Source organism: Phytophthora infestans, genomic scaffold (genome assembly GCF_000142945.1).
Source record: "Phytophthora infestans T30-4 supercont1.20 genomic scaffold, whole genome shotgun sequence".
Taxonomy (NCBI): Eukaryota; Oomycota; class Peronosporomycetes; order Peronosporales; family Peronosporaceae; genus Phytophthora; species Phytophthora infestans.
In genome coordinates this window covers 1,122,836-1,145,025 of record NW_003303739.1, presented here as the reverse complement: position 1 = coordinate 1,145,025, position 22,190 = coordinate 1,122,836, and the positions used below count along the sequence as shown (strand labels likewise).

Below are 22,190 nucleotides of genomic sequence, written 5' to 3'. Positions count from 1 at the left end.
GCGCAGAGCACAGGTAAGACACGGGGGACATAGTGACAGGCAGCCTGCAGCACGTTGTCCTAATCTACAACGCTGTGTTCTATCATGTATAGGGCGCTGTCTACGGGCAAGACCGCATGTCGACTACCTACTTGGTGGACGCGGATTTATACACGATTCCAGTAGCGACGAAGACTACGTCGATGACCCTCTTATTACGGTTGAGGATATCGCAAATGAGGATGCAGACATGGAGGGCCTGGAGAACGAAGCCTGCCATGATGCGCGCAAGGTCGATACGTTACCGGGTGGGAAGGATACGGGCGCTGGGGCGGGCGAGAACGACAGCGCTTCCGGGGAGAAGAGCGTTGCGGCGGGCGAGAAGGACGTGGTTCGGGCGAGAAGGATGTGGCTGCCGGTGAGAACGACGACGCCGCCAGTGTTGCGGCGGGCGAGAAGGATGTGGCCACCGGTGAGAACGACGACGCCACCAGTGCTGCGGCGGGCGAGAAGGATGACGCTGCGCGCGAGAAGGCAGTGGCTGCCGACGCCAAAGCCACCGCCGCGGAGCTGGGTGAAAACAACGCGTTGGCCGATACAGGTATATATCCCGGTCGATTTCTTATGTTGCTGATACATTACTTGTGTTGCTTACTATGTTGCTTACTATGTTGCTTGGAATGCTGTTTTCAATGGTTACAAAACTAAAGACTATGCACGCGCATTTGTTGATGCCGCTCGGACCAATGCCATCGAAGAAAGTCGCAAACGGAAGCAGCTGTCCGTGCCGTACAGCCGCAAATCCTGCTATGGTGCCTTTGAGACGAACGAAAGCGAAGATCCCTCACCAAAGCGACCAAAACCTGGCACAAAGAGCCTGGGATCAACTGAGGCTCATTTCACGGCGTCGGCGAAGAGGAAAGTTGTGCGACGCCGGACAAAAACGTACGACAGTCGTGAAAAGATGATGAAGACACATCAGGCAGTCGAAAACGCCAAATCACCACTTCCAGTGGGGGGGGGTACATTGCCTCCCGCAGCTAGTAGACCGTGTTCAGCTTGCTCCATGTCACGAATCATTGTCATTGTGTCGATGAGATCAGCTGGATCAATGTCAGATCCTGTATCACTCTCGTTAGCATCACCAAGAGCCGCAGTATCGTCCATCGTGCCAGCGATTTGGTCGAGGGCTAGAAAATCAATTACAGGCATTCCTCTGCCTGTAGCAGTTGTAACAACAAGACTCCCTGTAGCATATACACGAGTATGATATCAGACCTCACTTCAAGAAATATATAATTATCGACGTTACCCAGATGATATCCCAAATTATTGGTCCCATGTGTCCAGTCCATGACTAGCGTGTCACCCCACTGTGCACAACACTTTTTCTGAATGCACGTTTGCATCGCAATCACCCAAGTGATATCCATTTGGTCCTGAACTAATAGGACGTCATTGCCGGCACTCCCGTCAGCAAAATAATCGAGAATAGTTTTGGTGCGCTCGAGGGTTGTCGTGCCCAATACTTGACGGAGCCGATTTCTCGTTTGTTGTGGTGTTAAAACCATATCTGGATACCATCAACGAAACAAAAAGGAGAGTGATTATGAAATAAGTTAGCAAAGTGAATAAAAAAAATAGATACTGCTACAGCCAAATTCACCAGCGACACCCACCAAGCTGATTCGAAAGATATCGGTTGATATCAGAAGTGCTCGTTTTCATTTCTGTCAGAGCGCCATCTCCCTGTGCAACTGGGTGGGAACGACACGACTTGGCCCGCGGATAGAAATCGTAGATATTCTGCTTGTCTTGTGATTGTTGGGTGGAGATCTAAGCAAATCATAGTGTTAAGAAACGTAAAGAAAAATGCATCATCATAGCCATACCTCCGAGTCCGGATCCACAGTCACCTTCCATTTAGTAACCCCTTTTTCGACTACGTTGACAGTTCGCACCAAGAAACTTGCCATGCATCCCGTGTATCGCAGGTCACAATCACGCCGTCCATCACCACGAGCCGACTGTGTTGCGCCATGAGTGCACCAAATTCGTTTAAAACTGTGGGAAAACCGCTCGGGAATAATCTTTGGCCGAGGGTGACTTGATTAAGCAACACAACAAGCAACACACACAAATAACATAGCAAACAACATAAAAAATCAACAATGTTAGCAACAGCGCACGCTGTTCATATGCCAACAGAATACGGACCTGTTGCACTTGGCACGGGTTTCAGAGCTTCGAACGTGATAGTGCAGAAAATTTTCAGCCTCGTAAGAGCGAAGGTGAAAAGTTCTCCGCTCCCAACTGTCAAACGTCCTCATGACCACGAGCGACAACATTTCGTGAAGTCGGATTCCAAAACAAGCACCACAAGCCGTAAATCAACCAGCACAAGCTGCAACACCAAGCTCCTAACTTTGACGCAAACGTATGAGACAAAACTGGATTCGTCTGAGTCGGGGTCTACGCCGCTTAAGCAAAAAGTGCTACTGACAAAGGAAATTGTACAAACAAAGGCAAAGGCTGTTTCAAAACCACCTGCGCGAAAAAACGACAAGATTGAAGTACTTCAGCTACCCAAAGCTAAGCCCCGGCACAATCAACGAAAGAAGGTGAAACAGGCGCGGATAAAAGCGGAGGCGAAGACTAGCAGCTATTACACCTTCAGACAAAAGCGCACCAGTACTTTCGCGAGTACTCGAGTGGGCAAACAATACAAATGACGTCGAGTACGTCCAATTCAATTCTGGCAACTTACCTTACTGCCATGACCGACGGCTTCATCGGCGCACGGCTGTGCGCAGTCAACGAGCCTACGTGCGAACAGAACAGTTCGACTACAACTTCGTTGTGCCTAAGCACCTGATGACAAAGCGGAGTGCAGTTATACAAGAAGAGAAGAACAAACGATCCAAACCCAAATATTTCGCCAATAATTCCGACTCGGAGCACTCGAAAGGAACGACTAAGGAGATCGTAGCTTTCTTCTCGGGCGGAACTCCGAAGTTCACCAGGCTCGTACTTCGCAATGCTGCTCATCAGGTTGTGTTGTTTCTTGTGTTGCTAACACTTTTGTGTTGTTTCTTGTGCTGCTCACGTTTTTGTGTTGTTTCTTGTGTTGCACCCTTTGGATTGTATGTCTAGCGGGGCTGTGTACCGAATGAAAGAGTTCTACAACATTTGTGCAAAATGCACTGCATGGTACTCAGATGTGGAATGGCTTCTATCAACTAAGTGGGAAACGATGCTCGATACGCCACTGTTGTTTGACGAAGAGACTGATTCGGAAGTATTATTCCCTTCCGCAGCGGGCGAGAAACACAAATATTTGGCGAACGAAGCGGCAAATATTCTGCGCGGATCTTGCCTTAACTCGGAATTTAGGCTTACGAGTGCTGCGTGCTCTATCAGGGTGGACAATATGGTGGGAAGCCTGGCCCGGACTCGAATGTTAAACGACCTCGTGATTGACTGTACTATTCGCTGCATCTGCGGTGTGCTTGGCGACTGCTACGCGCTGAGTTCGTTCGCTCCGACGATGGGATGCCCAAGCCCTCCGAAGACACGAATATCGTCATTCCATTATGTGGTGTTGCCAGCTCACCTAAACGGAAATCACTGGGGCGTCATCATTGTTAGACTGGTCGATCAGCTGGAAACGCCCAGCATCACACCGTACTATTACAAACCCTTGCGTGGGACGGAATTTCTAGCAACAATGGAAGTCAGTTTCCAGGACACAATGGCTAAATTTTTACGGAACTGGCATCATGAGACCATGCAAGCTACTGATTTTCCTGTCGTCGAAAATGGCGTGTGGCTTAATGCGCCAACACAGCCAGATGGATCTTCATGCGGGGTGTTGTGTATCGCCCAAACATATGCAGTACTCAAGGATAGCACCGCTTTTGCTAACGCAACCGTCACACAAGACGATGTCGCCATCCTGCGACTGCGTATCATGTGGATAATTTTGATGCAACCAGAGGTGACTATGAAGTCAAATAAGCGAGCGAAAGCGGTAGAAGCGACCGGTCAGGAACTGTTCTCAGCGTTTAAAATATATTATGCATTCGTTTGTCTTAAACTTTGCTACGTAAACCTCCTTATGCCTCCTTTATCGCTTTTGTAATTCATTTACAAAGCCTGATCCAGCAAAATACTGCAGCACTCCTCGAGCGCCACAGCATACGATACAACGTATCCGACGTCGTGAGCAGAAGCCCCGGTTGCAGCTGCTAGACGCATTGTATCTTGCTTTTCGCGTGCGAGTATAACAGCAATCTCCTCATGGAGATCCATCAGCTTTAGCGAAAACTCGGAAAGTCGCTCGAGCTTCTCCCCCAGTAACTCGATTTGCTGCAGTCGAGACCGCAGCAGCTCCTTGCACATCCCCTCCTTGTGGCGAGGATTGCGTCGGGGGACCCCGTCACCAGTTGAATGCGTCCGGTCGGTGCTAGCTGAATCGTTCATGGAGCCCAAGTTGGCTTGGTAGGTGCAAGTCTTTTTTTTCTAATGATGAATGAGCACTTATAATGTAAATTTTGTGAATCAGCGGAGTGGTAACTTTGACAATAACGGTAATCTATCAGACCCCCGATAATAGTTTACCGAGCTGTGTTACTTTGACACATTTTTTATGTTGTTCCTTGTGTCATAAGGGGCGGATGTGTTGCCGTAAGAGCTGTCGTCTTGTCGCCGCTGTGTTGCGGTAACGTCGTTCGTAGATTCTCCTTCACTTTTAGTAAGATCTCCTGAGTTCGATGGGGAAGCTTTGTAGACGCTATAGGGGTATCTATCTACACAAGCGTGTGATCTTGCTGGTGTTTCGCGTGACCGAGCTCCAAGGCAACAAAACATTAGCCCCAGGACCTTAGTGACCGCTAGCACTCAGTTTAGTTGCGGTTTTGATTGCCAAAACAAGAGTGAGATTGTGAGTTAAAGACATTCGAAAGCTAATCTGCGTCTGCCTATTTCTGCCTTCCATCTGAGCCCTACCGTGACATCCGGCAAGGTACAATTTTCGAGGTATCGAGCATCTTCTCGACGCACGGCACGCATCCACCGCTCCGTCTCTTTTTAACACAAGTACACGGAAAACACGGATGCGGGAAGCTTTTAAGCACGGCCTTAGATTCAGCAATGAAGGCAATTACCAAATGACCATGCCACCCGCTAAATACTTGGAGCACGAACAATGTTACTAAGGCTGTGTTCCACTTCGCTCCAAATAGTAGCTGGTTTTATTCTGAATCTTTTTTTTTTATCTAAATTTTAGGAAAAATTTAAATGCCTGGTTTCCCAGTTCAGCTGCTAAAATTAGGCAGATTAGTTGAAATAGCTTCTTTTAGCGAAATCATGTTTTTTCAACCCCTAGCTTTTTAGATGAAGTCTAATACGTCCAACTAATATATTTAGCTTCAAAATAACATTCCAAGTTACTTCAATTACAGCACTGTTGATGAACGTCTCCAGAACGTGGTGTTGGCCATGATCACTTCAAAAGAAGCCAAGAACAGAAGCTCGAAGTTGAAATCGCGCAATGCAATTTGCATGGCTTGATCAGAAAATACATAAATAAGCCGGTATCGTGTTTACAGTGGTGCGCACACCCTCGTGCCGTTGGCAAACATGAAGTTCGTTCGTCTCAGAGAAATTAAAATCGGTCATGATCTCACGATTTGATAAACTTACAGGCCCAAGTATTCATTTCCTAGCTTGCTGTCGCCATGGAGAATCCGTTCCACACAAGCGTCATCAAGACGGTTCGCCACATTTCCAGCAAATACAACGAGTATAAGGCGGTCGTTGAAGAGCACTTGACCAGTACACAAACACGAGTGAAAGCCAAACTGACCAACAACAAGAAAACCAGTCATGGAGGCGAGTATTGCCAAGCTGCAATAGCTGACCGCCGCTCTGTTGCCAGGGAGCAGCTGTCACATCGGGGCGACTGAAAAATAGGCTCAGTACAGCGGTCACGGTAATGAATCTCATTGAAAATAATTTGTGTGGAGTAAATGTTTTATCTCACACAGCAATTGATCTCCGTGAGAGTATTAATGAACTCCCATTAAATAGTGTTTGGTAAAATAAATCTCATTGCTATTATTTTATGTAGCCCTGAAATTAATCTCACATCTACGCTCAGTGGCAGAGAGAATTATTTAAAAAAAACATCATGAAATTATGAAGGCTTAGACACAAGTACATGGAATCATAATATAGAGCCACAGCCAATTTGTACTTTTGTTGGTATTATAAAATAGATACAGTGAAACTTTTCTTAAGTACGAACATCAGTGCTTACAACGAACGGACCAATTATTGGGACAGAACACTCCACAGAACATACATCACCACAAACCTACATGTAACTCTAAGAGGGACCCGAGGCACTGCTGCTGAACTCACAATGCAGCGATTGGCTAGGGCGATCACCACTGCACCATAAGCAAGCCCAATAGTGAGTACAAGATATCAACCACAACTGAGATTAATAATGAACTCTGAAAAAGCTTGTTCACGTGAATTATTCTCAACAAACCTGAGTGAGAATATTTAGTGTATGAGATTATTTATCAACTTAGATTAATTACCGTGACCACTGTAGCCATGAACGGAAAATCTCTGAGAAAACAGCGCACCTCCTATCGAAATCTGGAGTATCCAAAATGGTCCATTCGCTTCGTGAAGATCTCCATCGAAATAGAGCGTCGACGGGGTCCGTTAACTCGCCGAGGTCAGGCTCAAATTTGAAGGAGTCAGCTGGCCAGTTGAGAGTGTAAACGCGTCGTCTGACCATAACAGTGACTCTTCCCTAGAATGGGAGATATCACAGGGTTCCAATGCTGAATTCTACACGGACGACGAAACCATCAACAAGGCACGGATACCTCGCGAGAAGGTGGTTCTACAGGAGTTTATCAGTCGGGGAGCGTTCGGAAAAGTGTACAAAGGAACATACAACGGCCAATTCGTGGCAGTGAAGACGATGAGCGACGTGGATTCGTTTGTCAAGGAGGTCAAGTTGGCGAGCACCATGAGTCATCCGAACATTGTGCAGCTCATTGGTGTGGCGTGGGATTATCGAGAAGATTTTTGCTGCGTGATGGAATACATGGACGGAGGGGATTTACGAGGCTTGATGGACAAATACGAGGACGAGAACCGTCGGACAGGCTTCGACGCTGCCAAGATCACGATCGCGCTGCATGTCGCTCATGCTCTGGCCTATTTGCACTCTCGAGACGTTCCGGTAATTCATCGCGACTTGAAGTCGAAGAATATTCTGCTGAACGAAGCGCTGGGAGCCAAGTTGACGGACTTTGGCGTCTCTCGGGAACGCGAGACAGAGCGATGACTGCAGATGTGGGTACATCACTTTGGATGGCTCCGGAGGTGATGATTGGGAATGCGTACGATGAGAAGGCAGACATGTTTCGTTTGGAGTGGTACTTTCCGAGCTGTCAATGCATTCGTTACCATACTCGCATGTGAAACGTCCTGGTTCCAATCGGCAGCTAATCACTTTGGTTATTCTCCAACGAGTCGCGAGCGGATTGTTAAGCGTGCAGTTCTCAAAATCTGACCCTCAAACGATGGTACGACTGGGTCTCTCGTGTGTATCGATGGATCCTTTAAAGAGACCAACAGCAGCTGAAGCAGTGCGTATACTTCAGGTTGCTTATATGCAGGAGCCATAAAGTAAAGTTAGCTACTACGTAGTACGATATTGCTGCGGTGTATTTTGCATACCACCGTCTCAACGCTACGCAGAAACTTTACTGTCTCGTCATCGATAAGTTTGATTTTGCTTTCGCCGCAGCCTTTCAAATGGAAAGTTACTCTAGCGGGGTGCTATTTACTTTTAAGTAAATTTTACTGGCTTCTGATTACTTCTGAGTAATTATAAAGGCACGTTAACTTTTAGGAAACTAGGCTCCGCGCCCAAATAGTCGAGCCTGTATTTCGAAGTGCAATATTAAGGTTACGATGACTGAAGATGCAGGACAAAGCCAAGAAGAAGCGGTCAATTTATGTTGTACTTCGTAATAAAATATTTGATCTGCTATTATGGAACAAGCCAGCCAGTCAACCGAACTTGATATCAACTTGATAGCAAGACGTGGTCTTCAGCAAACGCACATAGCGCTCACCGACACTGATAGTATCAAGACAACCACGAGGTGCCAGCGCTGAGCACCGAACGCACCGTTCTCAACAGGTCAATCCCCTCTTGTGTAGCGAGAGTATAATAGTCTTGACCGTAGTCACGCGCTCGTTTCGTCCTTCCGCTCGCACAGTAGACGCTGATCTCCATCGTTCGAAAGGACCAGCTCAAATTCAGCTGGCATAGGTTTTGAACTCTCCCTCGTAGATTACGACGTAAAAAAAAAGCCGCCTTCTTTACAACTGCTTATTATACGGCAACCAAACAGCTTACACGGGAATATTAAACGGCAACCAAACAGCTTACACGGGAATATAAAGAGCACGTTTCTCATCAATTGTCGGTGGCTGGCGGCCCTCATATTTTCTCGCTCCCTAGATAATGATCTTTGACGAATCCAATACTGAAGTCGCATATACTTGCCGGTAACCTGTTGTATCCGATAGTATATAGTTCCTGCCTTTGACGCTCACGAGAGGATCTCTTGGCACACTCAATTTCACGCACAGGCACCGAACCAGCTCGCATGAAATTGGGCATCGAATCTTGCTGGCGTATTTGAAAGTAGAGTAAACCCTTATTGTTACAGGGCTCTTTGCCCTACATGCACTACAATTATGTAAATTCATGGAAAAAGATGGTAGTTTTCTGTTTTTGGCAATGTGCAGTTTTGTTTTTGCACTATTGATTGTATTTCACAGTTTATTGAACGAACTGTTTCGCCAACCATTTGTACCAATATGGTGGTACATTGTTCGTAACTCCAAACACGCCATTCGGAAGACCACCACAACGATGAAGTCATCCGTGCAGGCGTTGCTGCTCGATATGGACGGCGTGTTGGCCGAGGTGTCCCAGTCCTACCGCCAGGCCATCATCGACACTGCGCGTCACTTCGGCGTGCCTGTCACGCACGAGGACATCGACCGGCACAAACTGGCGGGCAATGCCAACAATGACTGGCAGTTGACGCACCGTCTGGTCCTGGACGGTCTTAACAACGCCAGAGCTGCCCCCACACTAGAAGCAGTCACGGCTCAATTCGAGGCTCTGTATCAAGGTGTGGGCAACACTCCGGGTCTGTGCGAGCTTGAGACGCTGCTCACGCCCGAGGGATTGTTGCGTGAGCTGCACCGTCGTCTTCCCAAAGGCATGGCGGTGGTCACGGGACGACCTCGCAAGGACTGCGTCAAGTTCTTGACCGCTCACGGCATCGAGGACTTGTTCCCAGTGCAGATCTGCATGGAGGACTGTCCGCCTAAGCCATCACCGGAGCCCATTCTTCTTGCACTCAAGGCTCTGGGTGTCGAGGCCCCATACGCCGCCATGGTTGGAGACACCGTGGACGACATCATCGCTGGCCGCAAGGCTGGAACTATTGCCTACGGTGTCTTGACCCCACAGACGTACGCCAAGTCGATCCTAGACCAAACACCTGCAGCTATTGGCAAGGTATTGGAAGAGGTCGGAGCTTCAGTTGTGCTGACTCCGGGACTTGCAGAGCTGCTGGACCTCGTCCCTCCAGTGGCGGCAGCTCTCTCGACAGCGAACAAGACCCCGTCTTTGACTGGCAAGTGCGCCGCTCGTGAGGCCAGCATCTCGCGCGTAACCAAGGAGACGTCGATTAGTGTCAAGCTGTCGCTGGACGGCACGGGCAAGTCCACGGTGAGCTCTGGCATTGGATTCCTGGACCACATGCTGACGGCTTTAGCCAAGCATAGTCGCTTCGACCTGGAACTTGACTGCAAGGGCGACACGTGGATCGACGACCACCACACGACGGAGGACTGCGCGTTGACGCTCGGCGAGGCCTTCGATGTCGCGCTGGGCGACCGCGCGGGTATCGCTCGCTTCGGCTCGGCGTGTGTACCGCTGGATGAGGCTCTGTCCCGCGCTATCGTGGACATCTCGAGTCGCGCGCACAGCGAGATTAACCTGCAGCTGGTGCGTCCGAGCGTGGGCGAGCTGTCGTGCGAGATGATCACACACTTCTTCGAGTCGTTCGCCAGCGCCGCTCGTCTCACGCTGCACGTGGATGTGCTCCGTGGCCGCAACGACCACCACCGCGCCGAAGCGTCCTTCAAGGCGCTGGCCGTCGCGCTGCGTACTGCCGTCAAGCACGACGCCACTGCGGGCGTTCCGAGTACCAAAGGTGTTTTAGCGTGAGCGAAGCTCCGAAAACTCATCATAGTGTTTATCTCCAATTCAGGGCTCGTATTTGAGATTTAGAGAAACGTTTTCCTTCGTTGGTCATAATGTACACGGGCAAGGTTGCATAACGGTATCAAGCAGTCTACTGTTGCAAACCTACTGCAATGCAATAGATGCGGCGATACGCCCGTAAACTGTCAAGTGGTCCCCGACGAAGAAACCTCAAGTTGAAGATTTTCTTTACGGATTTCCATGCATTTCCTGCAATGGTTACGGATTATAATCTAGTGTAAAACGGACGGATTGGAGCTTTCTAAACTTTAGTCTAGTGTGTTTTTTTTCAAGAAAAAAACAAACGTATACTGTCTGGGTAATGGAGATGTATACAAATGTATATCTGGACGGATCTCAACATTTTTTTTCGTGAGGCACGATGCAGCGCGGTAGTGACACTGTAACGGGGTACAATCCAGTGTGACCCATGTTACATAAAGAGTGACCCGTCACTTTTGTGGACACCTGGTACACGGTACCAGTACTTCGCTCCACTATAGGTAACCTCTAGTTTGTATGAGACCCAAGCTTATCTTACTCATAAATACATCAGTCTTAAATCTACTCTTCTAAGTAGCAAACCGTTCCCATTGAGGCCGGGAACACGTGGACTAACGTTCACTCGGGTAGTTAATACCCTTAAGCATTTCCTCTGTGCAAGGTGCTGTGTGACCCCGTGACAGACACCGACGACGACTCGTTAGCATTTGAGCGCACGTTTGACATCACATCCAACACGCGACAGCGCGCGGATCACTACTGCACTACTGCCATTTGGCTCACCCTTTGTGTACCAGTACGCGTTTGTGCGCTCTGAAGGACATTAGACATCTGTGTAAAGGTGCACGTTTCACCTGAAATGCGAAAAGTATGTCAGAATACCAGAAGTGATGGACTTGGTGTCGTCGTTTGTCTTGAAAGAAGCTGGGGGCACAAAGGGATCTGTTTGAGACTACTTCGGGCAAGACTTGAAAAAGACGCTGATGTGATGGGGAAGCTTCCAACTAAGGGGCAGCTCAAAACCAGGAAGGTATACCTGAAAAGTCAACAGCGGGTAAGCTTTCTGTAAAATATTTTTTCTATCATAAATTGCAAATAGCTACAAATGTTTAAGCATGTCGTTATTGGAATAGTGCAACAAGTGGATGTGAAATATCGACCCCAGCGGCGCTGAAAGAGTGGGCTAGTGTACGAATGTGCGACTCAAGCGATGGCTTCTTTTTGGGATCACCGTTCGACGACACGAACGATGGGGATACGCTTGTGTCCTATTCCGGGCAGCAGAAGAACGAACTATTGGTGCTTGACATTTTTGAGCACACGCTTAAGGACGACAACGGAGCAAGGGCTACTTCGCTCGGACTTATCGTCACCAGTCGCTGTATGTTACACACCGTGCTAAACTGCCAAGTTGCACAAGGCAGTCAACTCCTGGGAGCCACCGACGGCACATACAAACTTCACTTCGGTATATCATTGAAGCTTCACTATCTGAAATTAACTGTAAAATAAGCTATTTTTTATTTATTTCAATTTATTTGTAGGGGGCTGGACTTTCGTAGACTTTGGTAGTAATGGCTCACGATTCACGAACAACACGTTTTCAAAAACATCTATACCATGTATACATGTTTGTGAGGACAGAGCACCAATTTGCTTACGAGCGACTATTTCGAACAACTGTCCGGCTGGCTGAGCGGTTTTTTTGCGTACATCTCAGCCTGGTGTTTGTTAGTCTGGACCATGACAGCTATATCGCCAACGCGTATCAAACTGTCTGGCTAGACATCCAACTCCTCGATTGCTGGCCACACCTCGCAAGAAAGGCTCGGGAGCGAGTATGCAAGAATCAGAGTGCGGAAGTATATGACGCTACCGTGCTGCCGCTAATACGAAACTTACACGATTCCGTGACCAATTTTATGCGCTGTCGAAGGTGATGATAAATTTTGGAGTGAAAACGGAGGTGCCGATTTTGCGGAGTGGCTGACCGCGTATTAGTTACGGGAGCCGTGGGAATCCTGGTTTATTGCAGCGTCAGGGGTACCAGGTATCATACCTCATCAAAACGCTATTGAAGCCCACCATCGTGTAATCAAGGCGCCCTGTGTGGACAATCTACGCGCCGGCACAGCTATTGTTTTAAACGACTCCCTCCTGCCTGGAATTTTACGAAACGAGATGCTTGTTGGTCCTCGATTTGCCTCACACATTGATGAAGGTACGTATTTACATATATCACATACCTTTACAAGACTAACGGGCTGTACTTATATGTATGGTACTACCAGGATCACCACAGTCCAAAACCGTCGTTGGAGCTTGCTTGCTATTGCTAAACAAACTCAACTTCCGGATTAAGTTTTCTGAAAGAAGCAAGAAAAAAGAACTAAAAGCAGTATTCTTCAGTTCCTTCAAGCTCACTCATCTCCCAGAACGCATTGGATGTGATTTGGACGGCAGACGACAGAAAATGTAAGTGTTTTGCTTTACGCTTTTTTAAATTACTAACTGATACCATCTTGACACAGCTACCTCGACTCACTGACAGGAAAGCTTCAAAATGGCAGCGACGTCGCTGCCGTGGAGCTTTTGTATCTTTCGATACATGAGCGTCAGGCCGAGGCCCGCACCTGCGTGGAAGAATTACGTCATGGACTGAGAATGGGGGAAGGTATTTGTGGGAAATTACATTCATGAATGGCTCTAAGAGCTAAATGGAGGTGCAGGCGCTTGCGGAATGCGTGGCTGACAGTCACCATCTAGGGGTTGGCATTATGTCTACCAATCAGTAAGGTACGCCCACAGGAGTGTCGCGGCCTCATTCCTTTGTTTTGGATGTATCGCTCTAGCCGTCAGGTTTTCCCGCGATCTCCCTTCAGCTCACAGTACATTCATTAAATAGGATACATTTGTATACACTAGGTGGTCATCCGTTTGTTTTGCTTCGCACAAGGTGCTCATCCGTTTTTGTATAAAACTAGATGTTCATCTCTTTTCCACTAGAGATTAATCTTTTCTCAGAATCGATGTACAATAGCGTGAATTACTTATTATTAGGGAGTTTAAGAGATGCCATGTATGTGTATTTGGGAAAAAGTATATATATAGCGCTTCGTTCCTCTGTGCATATAGCTCTGTAGGAAATCTGGAGCTTTCCTTGATTTTGTTTTTGTAAAAAAAATTAAAATGGTGCTTGTCTAAGGGAGAGTTATTCCGTCATCAGCACTGGTAGATACTTAAGTAGTATTATCTCGTTCATCCACTTGCCTCTGTAGAATAATGGTCTGACCTCTCCAAGACGCAAAGTGCTCATCGACTACGTAACAAATGTTGCATACCCTCATAGCCTGGTAAGATGCACCAAATAGCACAAGAAAGAACAAAAGACCACTCCAGTGCTCTCTAAACCTACGAAGGGGTCTGTGGACGAGGAGGGGCACTTATGCGGAGTACAGGTCTGTAGTCATAACTGTCATCTCGGACGTGTAAAATATGTTTAATAGTTGTGCTGATACATGTATTGTGTCAGCTCAATTAAAGTCCAACCTGATAACTTTGTTTAAAACACAAAATGCATTTGGGTACATCAAATGGCCATATTTCTTAATTTGGATCCCTCGAGTACCCTAAGCTCGTATTTTGCAATGCATTTTGCTTTTCGGTGGGTACAAAGTCAGGTCCGCAAACTTAGCAGTCTACATGGGTGAAAATGTAGCTACAATACCGCATGCAATTGTCGTGAAACAGGTGAATTAACTTCAAAGCTGGTTTCCCTTTGTAGCGCGTAGTGTTCGAGATGCCTTCGGAAGCGGAATTGCGCTGTTAACGTGGCTACAGAGCTCTTCTTCGAGCGAGCGGCGATCTTTCAGACGACGAAGAAGACTCTGATCGTGGTGGGATGGACGTAGACACCATCATCCATTCGAGCAACAAAGGACAAACCTTACGAAATCAAGTTGCCGCGCGGAAAACGAGTGTGGTTGGAGCGGAAAATGCTGCCACCTCTCGCTGTGTAGATACAACGGAGAATACCCAAGTCGAAGCCGGACCCCTGAATACCCATCAAACGCATCTAGAACTGATATAGCAGCTACGAGGCCCAAGAAGCTGTTTAACAGTGTTATAACTTATTTGGTGCTCATGTCGCTCCTGTGCCGTGTATTACTTGAGTTATTGCAAATGCAAAAGTGAGAAACTAAACTAGACTACTTCGATCCTTGAGTGCAGGACGGCATTCTCCCTAGGAGCGAGCCTACTGGTTGCAGTTGCAGCTCGGCTTCACCCCTACCCTGCTGCTCGGCATCCATGCGATTGCCACCTTGCTGCAATGTGGATTCTCTGATCATAGGCTCTGCTTGTCGAAGTCCTGGTAATCCCAACACAGCCCCTGAAGGGCTACGTTGCCAGACTATGCCTTACCAGGGCCAAGAAGATCTTCTTATACGCTGTTGACAGCTCCTCATCATCGGACGCCAGGACGTACTGCACAATCTCGGATGAGATCTCATCGTACATGGCACGAAGTGGATTCCACGAGTCGTTTTGATCTTGAAGTCCAACCCAAGATACTAGCACCTGCCAATCTCCGCGTTCCTTGCGGTGGGCCTTGCGTGCTTCTACACTAAACACCATGCCTTGGTTTCCGACGTGCGCGAGTAGCTCTTTATTCACTTCTAAACTGCTATCACTGTAGAATTTAAACAGAATCCGTGCACTATAAAGTGCTGACTCGTAATTAGGTGGCGACTGACAAATGAGTGAGGTCGATCCTCTGTCACCTCAAACGAACCGATCCACTGGGCAAGCAACTTGTTGGTGGAGAGAACGAAATCCCCAACAGAGAATGTTGCACGGTGCGCTCTTAGATTGTTGCATGTTGTTCAAGCGTCGATTCTCACGTCTGTCGATTACCTCGCGATGCATTTCAGCGAGACGCCTTCGGGGCCGTTCAATCTTTTCACCAGGGATTGAAACACTCTCAGTAAGAGCCACGGGCTTCCCAAGTATCTCGACTACAATGGGCTCAATTGGATTAAGCCGTTGTAGTCCAGTATATAGCTCCGCACTCGTCTTATTTCCTAGTGGTGACACTGGCTTGTGATTGAGATAGCATTGTACGAGTGGAAGCACGTAAACCCACTCCCGGGTGTCCAACTTCAGCTCAATCAACAGCACTCGAACAATTTGCAGGATGTCGCGGTTGAGTCTCTTTACTGTTCCGTTTATCCAAGGTGCGAATGCCAACCCCAGCTCCTGTTCGATCTGTGGAAGCTTGCACTCTTGGCTGATCACGTCATTCTTAAAATGACTGCCTTGGCCCGAGAAAAGAGTCTTCGGTGCTCCAAACCTTTTCCACCAGTCGACCAACGCGGCTGTAGCAGCTACGCTCGACGCCGAGTCGCAAGCCACAAGCTCGCAGTAATGTGTCAAACCATCTTTCAATACCAGCCCATACTTGCTCTGACCACTACTGTCACCCATATACAGATAGTCCTAATGAACAAGCTCGTTGGGCTCCGTGGCGTCATAGGTCGGACCCCAGGGTCGTGCAATGATGTTTCCTTCTTTGACGTGTTTGCAGATAAGACAGCGGTTTAAGAGCCGCCGACACAATATCGTCAATTTGCTGATCCAGAAAACTGCAGCGATCGTAAAAATCATGGAGTCTAGTCCGCAGTGACCTTGCACTCCGCAGTGGCTAGCAACAAATTTTCGCTGCACCAGGGCTTCCGCACCCGTTGGTACCCAAATACGGTCGTCAACAAGAGCCGTGTCATCTTCGTCGTATCTGACACCTCGGGGTGCATCAGCGACATGCTTTACTTGTGATGTAGTAATTTCATCAAGCAACGGAAACTCAAAGTCGCCCGACTTTATTCGCAATGCATGTGACTGCTGGCTTGTCTGATCCAGAACCGCGTCAGGTCCGTCGTGCTCAATAGCCGACAGCGTTTCGTTGCCACCGTTCGTGTTGCCAGCGGCAGGGTGAGAGAGCTCTCGTGCACGACTTCGAGTGATAAACTTGCACTGCACTTCTACTTCCTTCTACTTCGACAATGGAACCCCAACGTGAAAGCAAACCGCCCACAAGTTGTTGACACCATCAATGTTCTCCACCTAGAGCGCTAGCCCAGTCAATGACATAGCCCAGCGCTGAGATTTTCCACGCACGTGTCGTTTTACCTCTTTATATGGTGCAAAAACGAGCACCAAATTCTTGTGGTCACAGCAGAGACGGAAACCACCACAACGGACGCGTAGATAGCTTAGATTGCGTGCAGCAAAGATGATCGGGAATGTCTTTTTCTCTATGATATTCCATCGCCGTTCCGGGTCATCGAACACGCCACTCTTGCACAATAGTAGCTCACGAAGTTGCTGCTCCACAGAGAGGGCATCATTCCATTCACGAACATGAGATACCACCAATACCTATCCACGCTCGGATGCATGAGAATTTTTAAAGAACTGACGTAACGCATCAATGAACGCTGCAGGAGAGCGCTCGTACACCAGTAAATCGTCTACCGGTATCCAGACCAATAATCTGCTGTATAACATCTTTTTAAATACCAGCTGCATACGGCTCTAGAAATGCAGTGCCGAGTCGGTGGCGTCCTGAGATACTCCAGTAGGCTCGGGGTGCAAGGGGGGCCAATCGTCATGGCAAAATTGGCGAAACCATACACACCTCGCAGGTTCCTAGGAGCAGCAGCCAGATCAGGCGTTGTACCAGCAATCGGCACCGTCACCGCATTAGCTGGTCTGTAGTCAATCGTCAAATGAAACTCCAATGGACGGCCCGCTTTTAGTACTGGTATCGCCGCACAAGCCCAATGACTCTGTTGGTTACGACGTATAAAGCCCATGGTCAATAGTTTATGCGTGTGCGTCCTCAAAAAGTCACTTTGCGCGGGAGCGTAGCGTCTGGACCTCGTTCAAAACGGCCTAGCACCATCCTGGATGGTAATTTGCAGTGGATCCACATTTGCTGGTGAATCATTGCCGAGCTTAACTCGAAAGACATCTTCAAATTCTAAAACCAAATCCCGAAGCATTGGCAGGAACTCTGCATCAAAACTATTCTCTCCAGCCGCAATCACCAAAGCCTCAAGATGCTGGCCAATATCGTCAGGTACAACCTGCGATGAATTTGGAGTCTCACACGGATCATGATCCTCGATGAAACTACCCGACGCCAACTGTGAAAACGGAGCGTTGACATCGATTCCCAGAGAAACGAGCGTGTCTTTACCCAGGATGAGCTCCTCTTCATGTCTTCTAACACAATGCAGCTCACTTAGCTCAAGTGGACAGGGTCAGCCACCGTCTGTAAGCTTAAGTTCAACTTGGCTTCATCGTGACACACGATAACTGAGCCACCAGCGACAGTGACCTCCATCTCTTGTTTTAATGGATGCACAGAAACCACCGCCCCCAGCTCTACCAGCTCACCAAGGGACTCCCTCGAATTGTAACACGAGGTAGCACCAGGGTCTGCACAGTACGGGAGCGATAATAGGCCGTTGACAACGACCTCGCTCATCGCAATGACCGGAGCGACCTTCTTGGCTCTCGACGAGGCTCGCATTGACTTCATGCGTTCAATTGCTGCGGCTTTCTCCGTTGTACTACCGCCACACAGTCTCGTAACCAGTGACTACCCTGACAGTGTTCGAGGAGCACTTTGGTGAGAACAAGGTTGCTCCTTGTTGTGGTGCCTCGCACCAGGTAAGATTTAGAATGAGAAGATTATCTAGCTAGCTACGTGTCGGCTAGTTCTGCATGCATAGGTGTTACTGTTGGTTTCTTGATATGGGATTGTGGAAGCGGTTCCTGTCGTACATGATCTTGTGTAGTTACTTGCGCCACTTGTGCAGATCGCAGGTGGCACAAGGTGCGATCTCCAACACTCCTCCTCGACAGGAACATTTTGTGTCTCAGCCCTGTGGTTGTTCTAGCTTGACCAACTTAAGCATACCTGTGTTGCGTCCGTGTAATGTTGCACCGAGTGGTTTGGTTAGAATGTCAGCCCTCATTTCAGTCGTGGAGCAGTAAGTCACTACAGCATCTTTCTTGCGGATTGCATCGCGTATGAAGTGAAACTTGATGTTGATGTGTTTCATGCGGGATGTAGTCACTTCGTTTTCCATGTTCTTGATGGCACTCTGATTGTCAATGTGCAGTATGACGTTATCAGTCTTTGTTCGCAGGCCGACCTCGTCGAGTAATTGCCGTACCCATAAACAGTCCTGTACTGCAGTTGCTCCAGCGATATAATCGGCTTCGGCCGTCGAGAGTGCTACGGTGGATTGCTTCTTGCTATACCAGGAGATTGGCATGTCATTGATTGTCAGCAGGCCTCCTGAGGTGGACTTAGCCTCCTTATCCCCTGCCCAGTCTGCGTCGCTGAATATGGCAACAGCTAGGCCCCGTTGCGGAGATTGCGGTCGAAGGAAGGCGAGTCTTAAGTCTCGAGACCCTCGAAGATATCGAAGTACGCGCTTTACAGCTGTCCATTGGGTGGAGGTTGGCGACGTAACAAAGCGTGCTAGATAGTTCACGGTCATGGTAATGTCTGGACGGGTGCATGTGCTTAACCAAAGTAGCGATCCAATTGTCTCCCGCATGATTCCGGTGTCAAAAAAGGGTTTGCTGTCTGCATCATACAAGCTTCGAGTCGATTCCATTGGTGTTGCTACGGGGCGACAGTTCTCCATGCCAAGTTTTGCTAATAAGTTGTTGATATTTGAGCTTTGGTGGAGGTATATGCCGGCATCGGTTTGTTCGATGTAAATGCCAAGACATTTCTTGGCTTCACCCAGGTCTTTGATTTGGAATTGGTCGTTAAGCTTCCGCATTGTCCAGACTGCATCACTGTCGCGTTGACTAACAACAACGACGTCGTCAACGTATAGGCCCAGCACTGTCAGTTTGCCGTCAATCCTCTGGAAGTACAGGCATGGGTCGAGCTTGCTCCGCTGATATCCCAACTCCTGCAGGTGATTGTGTATCTCGTCGTTCCAAAGTTGCCGCTCTGTTTTAAGCCGTAAAGACTCTTTAGCAGCAGTACGGACTTGCCTTTAGGAAGCGTTAGGCCTTCTGGTGGTCGCATGTATATCAATCGATCCAGTGTGGCACGAAGGTAGGCGTTCGGAACGTCCCCTTGTCTGATAGTCGCGTGCCACAGCGCTGCTACAGCTACGATCAACCGTAGGCTAGCAATTTTCAGGACTGGAGCAAACGTTTCGGCGAAGTCAACACCATACTTTTGGTTGAAGCCACGTGCCACAAGTCTAGCTTTAAAGCGCTCCAGCTCGCCCATGTTGTCAAACTTCAGCTTGAACACCCACTTTGCGGTAATCAAGCTTCCATCTCGAGGGGTGTCGACAATCTCCCAGGTTGCATTGGCAGCAATCGCTCGAAGCTCCTCCTGCATCGCTTTCTCCCATTCATGCCAGTGTTGGCTGTTCATAGCCTCTTTCACTGTTGTCGGCTCTTTGATTTTGTCACTTTCGAGTATGGTGGAAAATGCGACTCCTTCTTGCAAAGAAACTGTCAGCAGTGCTGTCACTGGGGTTGAAAATTCGTTGAGGAACGACTTAGGTAAGCTAAACTCGTCGTTCGGCAGTGGTCGTGCGCCTCGGTTCAGTCCAAAAACCCGCTGAATTGCACGAGCACTGAGCTGGTGGACGTCTGCTGGGGTGCCATCTTGGTGTTCATCGTCGTTGCTACTTCCAGTTGGTTCTTCGTTTTCAAGTTCAGTGGCGACTTCATTTTGCTCCGCATCGACAGCGTCCATGTACCGCCCCACAGCTCGCGCATCCAGGCGATCAATGTTTTGAATGTTGGTGGTGGACACAATACGCTGGGTTCGCGGGATGTAGACTTTGTATGCTTTCTTTTGGGAGTCGATGCCGATCACGATGGCTTTCTCAGCACGCTTCTTCGCGGACTTCTTTGCAGAGTGAGCAACATGTTTCGTGCACTTGGTTCCAAATCTTAGTATATGCGAGACGGTCGGTACTTTGCCAGACAGCGCTTCGATGGGCGACGCATGGTCTGCGTTTGCTCGCGTCGGTAGGTAGTTGCGAATGTAGCTGGCGTATAGCACAGCATCACCCCAGAACCTCTGTGGAAGTGCAGAAGCCCATAGCATTGCTCGTCCGGAGTCCATTACTGTTCTGTGAAATTGTTCAGCTTTACCGTTAGACGAAGACATACCAGACTCTGTCGTCTGGTGGCGAATGCCACGGTTCAAAAGAAAACGATCGAGACGGTCACTCAGGAATTCACCACCTCCATCAGAACGGATGACCTTCACTGTGGTCTCGTACTGGCGTTCGAACTCGCTAATGAAGTCTTCGAGGTGGCGTTCTGCTTCACTTTTCTTGTGAAGCAAGTAGACTCGGTTGTAGTTTGTTGCGTGGTCAACGATTGTCAAGATATGCTTGTGACCAAGCCGGTCAGGTGTCATATCGACTTTCAAGTCCACAGACAACGTGGCACCAGGTTCGTCGGTTGGAGCAGAGGTGGAAGTGTCTTGTTGGTTCTTCGCCCGCCGAGCTTGTTTCGCTTCTGCGCAGTTCATACAGAAATCGACCTTCCTGTTTGTTGCTACGATGCCCTTAGCAAGTTTCTTGTCGATCATACGGACAAGGTCTTGATAATTTACATGACCAAGCCGTTCATGCCATTGTCGAAGTGTAGATGTTTTCATGGCAGCGAACGATGCTATTCCTTCTTCGATACCAACCGACCACAGCCCATTCACTGGTGATTTCCCAACTTCAGCGATTAGTTTGCCAGTGTCGCTCTTGATTCGACATTGCCGTTTGCTGAAATTGCACGTGTAGTCTCGCTGTGTGAGTTGAGCGACGGAGATCAGGTTGTGTTCAATTCCTTTTGAGTAGTACACGTTCTTCAGAAGGACGGTATGCTTCTTTCCGCCTGCCGTCATGGCGATCGCTGCACTCCCCTTTTCAGTGGCGACTTCAATGTTTCCGTTCGCAACTCGAACAGATAGAGTGGCAGGCGCGATCGCAAAAAGCTGGCTGCGATCGTTACACAGGTGGTGCGTTGCCGCAGAGTCGACTGTCCAAACGCTAGTTGGTGCACCAGTACGCGTCTCAGAGTCACAGGCTGCGACCCACACATGTGCTTCCTCATCAGAGTTGTTTGATGCCCCGTCGTCATCCTCCTCCGCGGCGGTAACGTTTGCACTGCCGATGGTCGCTAACTCTTTCGCTCGTTTCACCAGCGGACATGTGAAGATTTTGTGTCCAAGTTCATTACAGACATGGCAGCGTATCTTGTCTCGGTTTCCAATAGACGCGAAAGCTTGGCCACTGCTCGATTGTTGCGGTCTCCTATCAGGCCCGCCGTCGTGGGTTCGATGGTTGTGCCAGTGTCGCTCTTCATTGCTCCGATTGCTCCGACTTTGGCCGCGTCCTGCATATAAATGTCCGCTGTGGTTCACGTTCGGGTGGTTTTTGCGATCGTCACGCTTGCTGCCGTAGCGCCGACCATCACCCCTTAGTTTGTATAGCAGTCGCTTCATTCGGTCTGTTTTCCACGACATAATCTGCCGCGTCGTCCGGTACCGATGACAAATACGTAGCGGCGAGCTCAGGACAAGAGTGATTTCCGAATACTTCCATGACCATCTTAGTTTGATCGCCTTCCATTAGGGGTTCTAATGAAGTTCAGGTACTCAAGGTAATCGTGCCATGAGTCACCTTCTCGCTTGTTGCATCGCATCTTGGTGCTTAGCTCAAGATGTCTTAACTTGCATCCAAATTCGGCGCGCATCGCGCGTTTT

General features: G+C 48.6%; 2 protein-coding genes across 2 annotated transcripts; both read left to right on the top strand.

The window, feature by feature from the left end:
* Positions 1-7,030: 7,030 nt before the first annotated feature.
* Positions 7,031-7,694, top strand: PITG_10778 (protein kinase; the record flags this gene model as incomplete). Its single annotated transcript, XM_002901562.1, has 3 exons — positions 7,031-7,321; positions 7,390-7,442; positions 7,547-7,694. 3 exons carry the CDS (start codon positions 7,031-7,033, stop codon positions 7,692-7,694), a joined length of 492 nt encoding a protein of 163 aa, XP_002901608.1.
* Positions 7,695-8,956: 1,262 nt separating this feature from the next.
* On the top strand, positions 8,957-10,327 carry PITG_10777 (imidazoleglycerol-phosphate dehydratase; the record flags this gene model as incomplete). Its single annotated transcript, XM_002901561.1, has 2 exons — positions 8,957-9,685; positions 9,776-10,327. 2 exons carry the CDS (start codon positions 8,957-8,959, stop codon positions 10,325-10,327), a joined length of 1,281 nt encoding a protein of 426 aa, XP_002901607.1.
* Between the last annotated feature and the right edge of the window lie 11,863 nt (positions 10,328-22,190).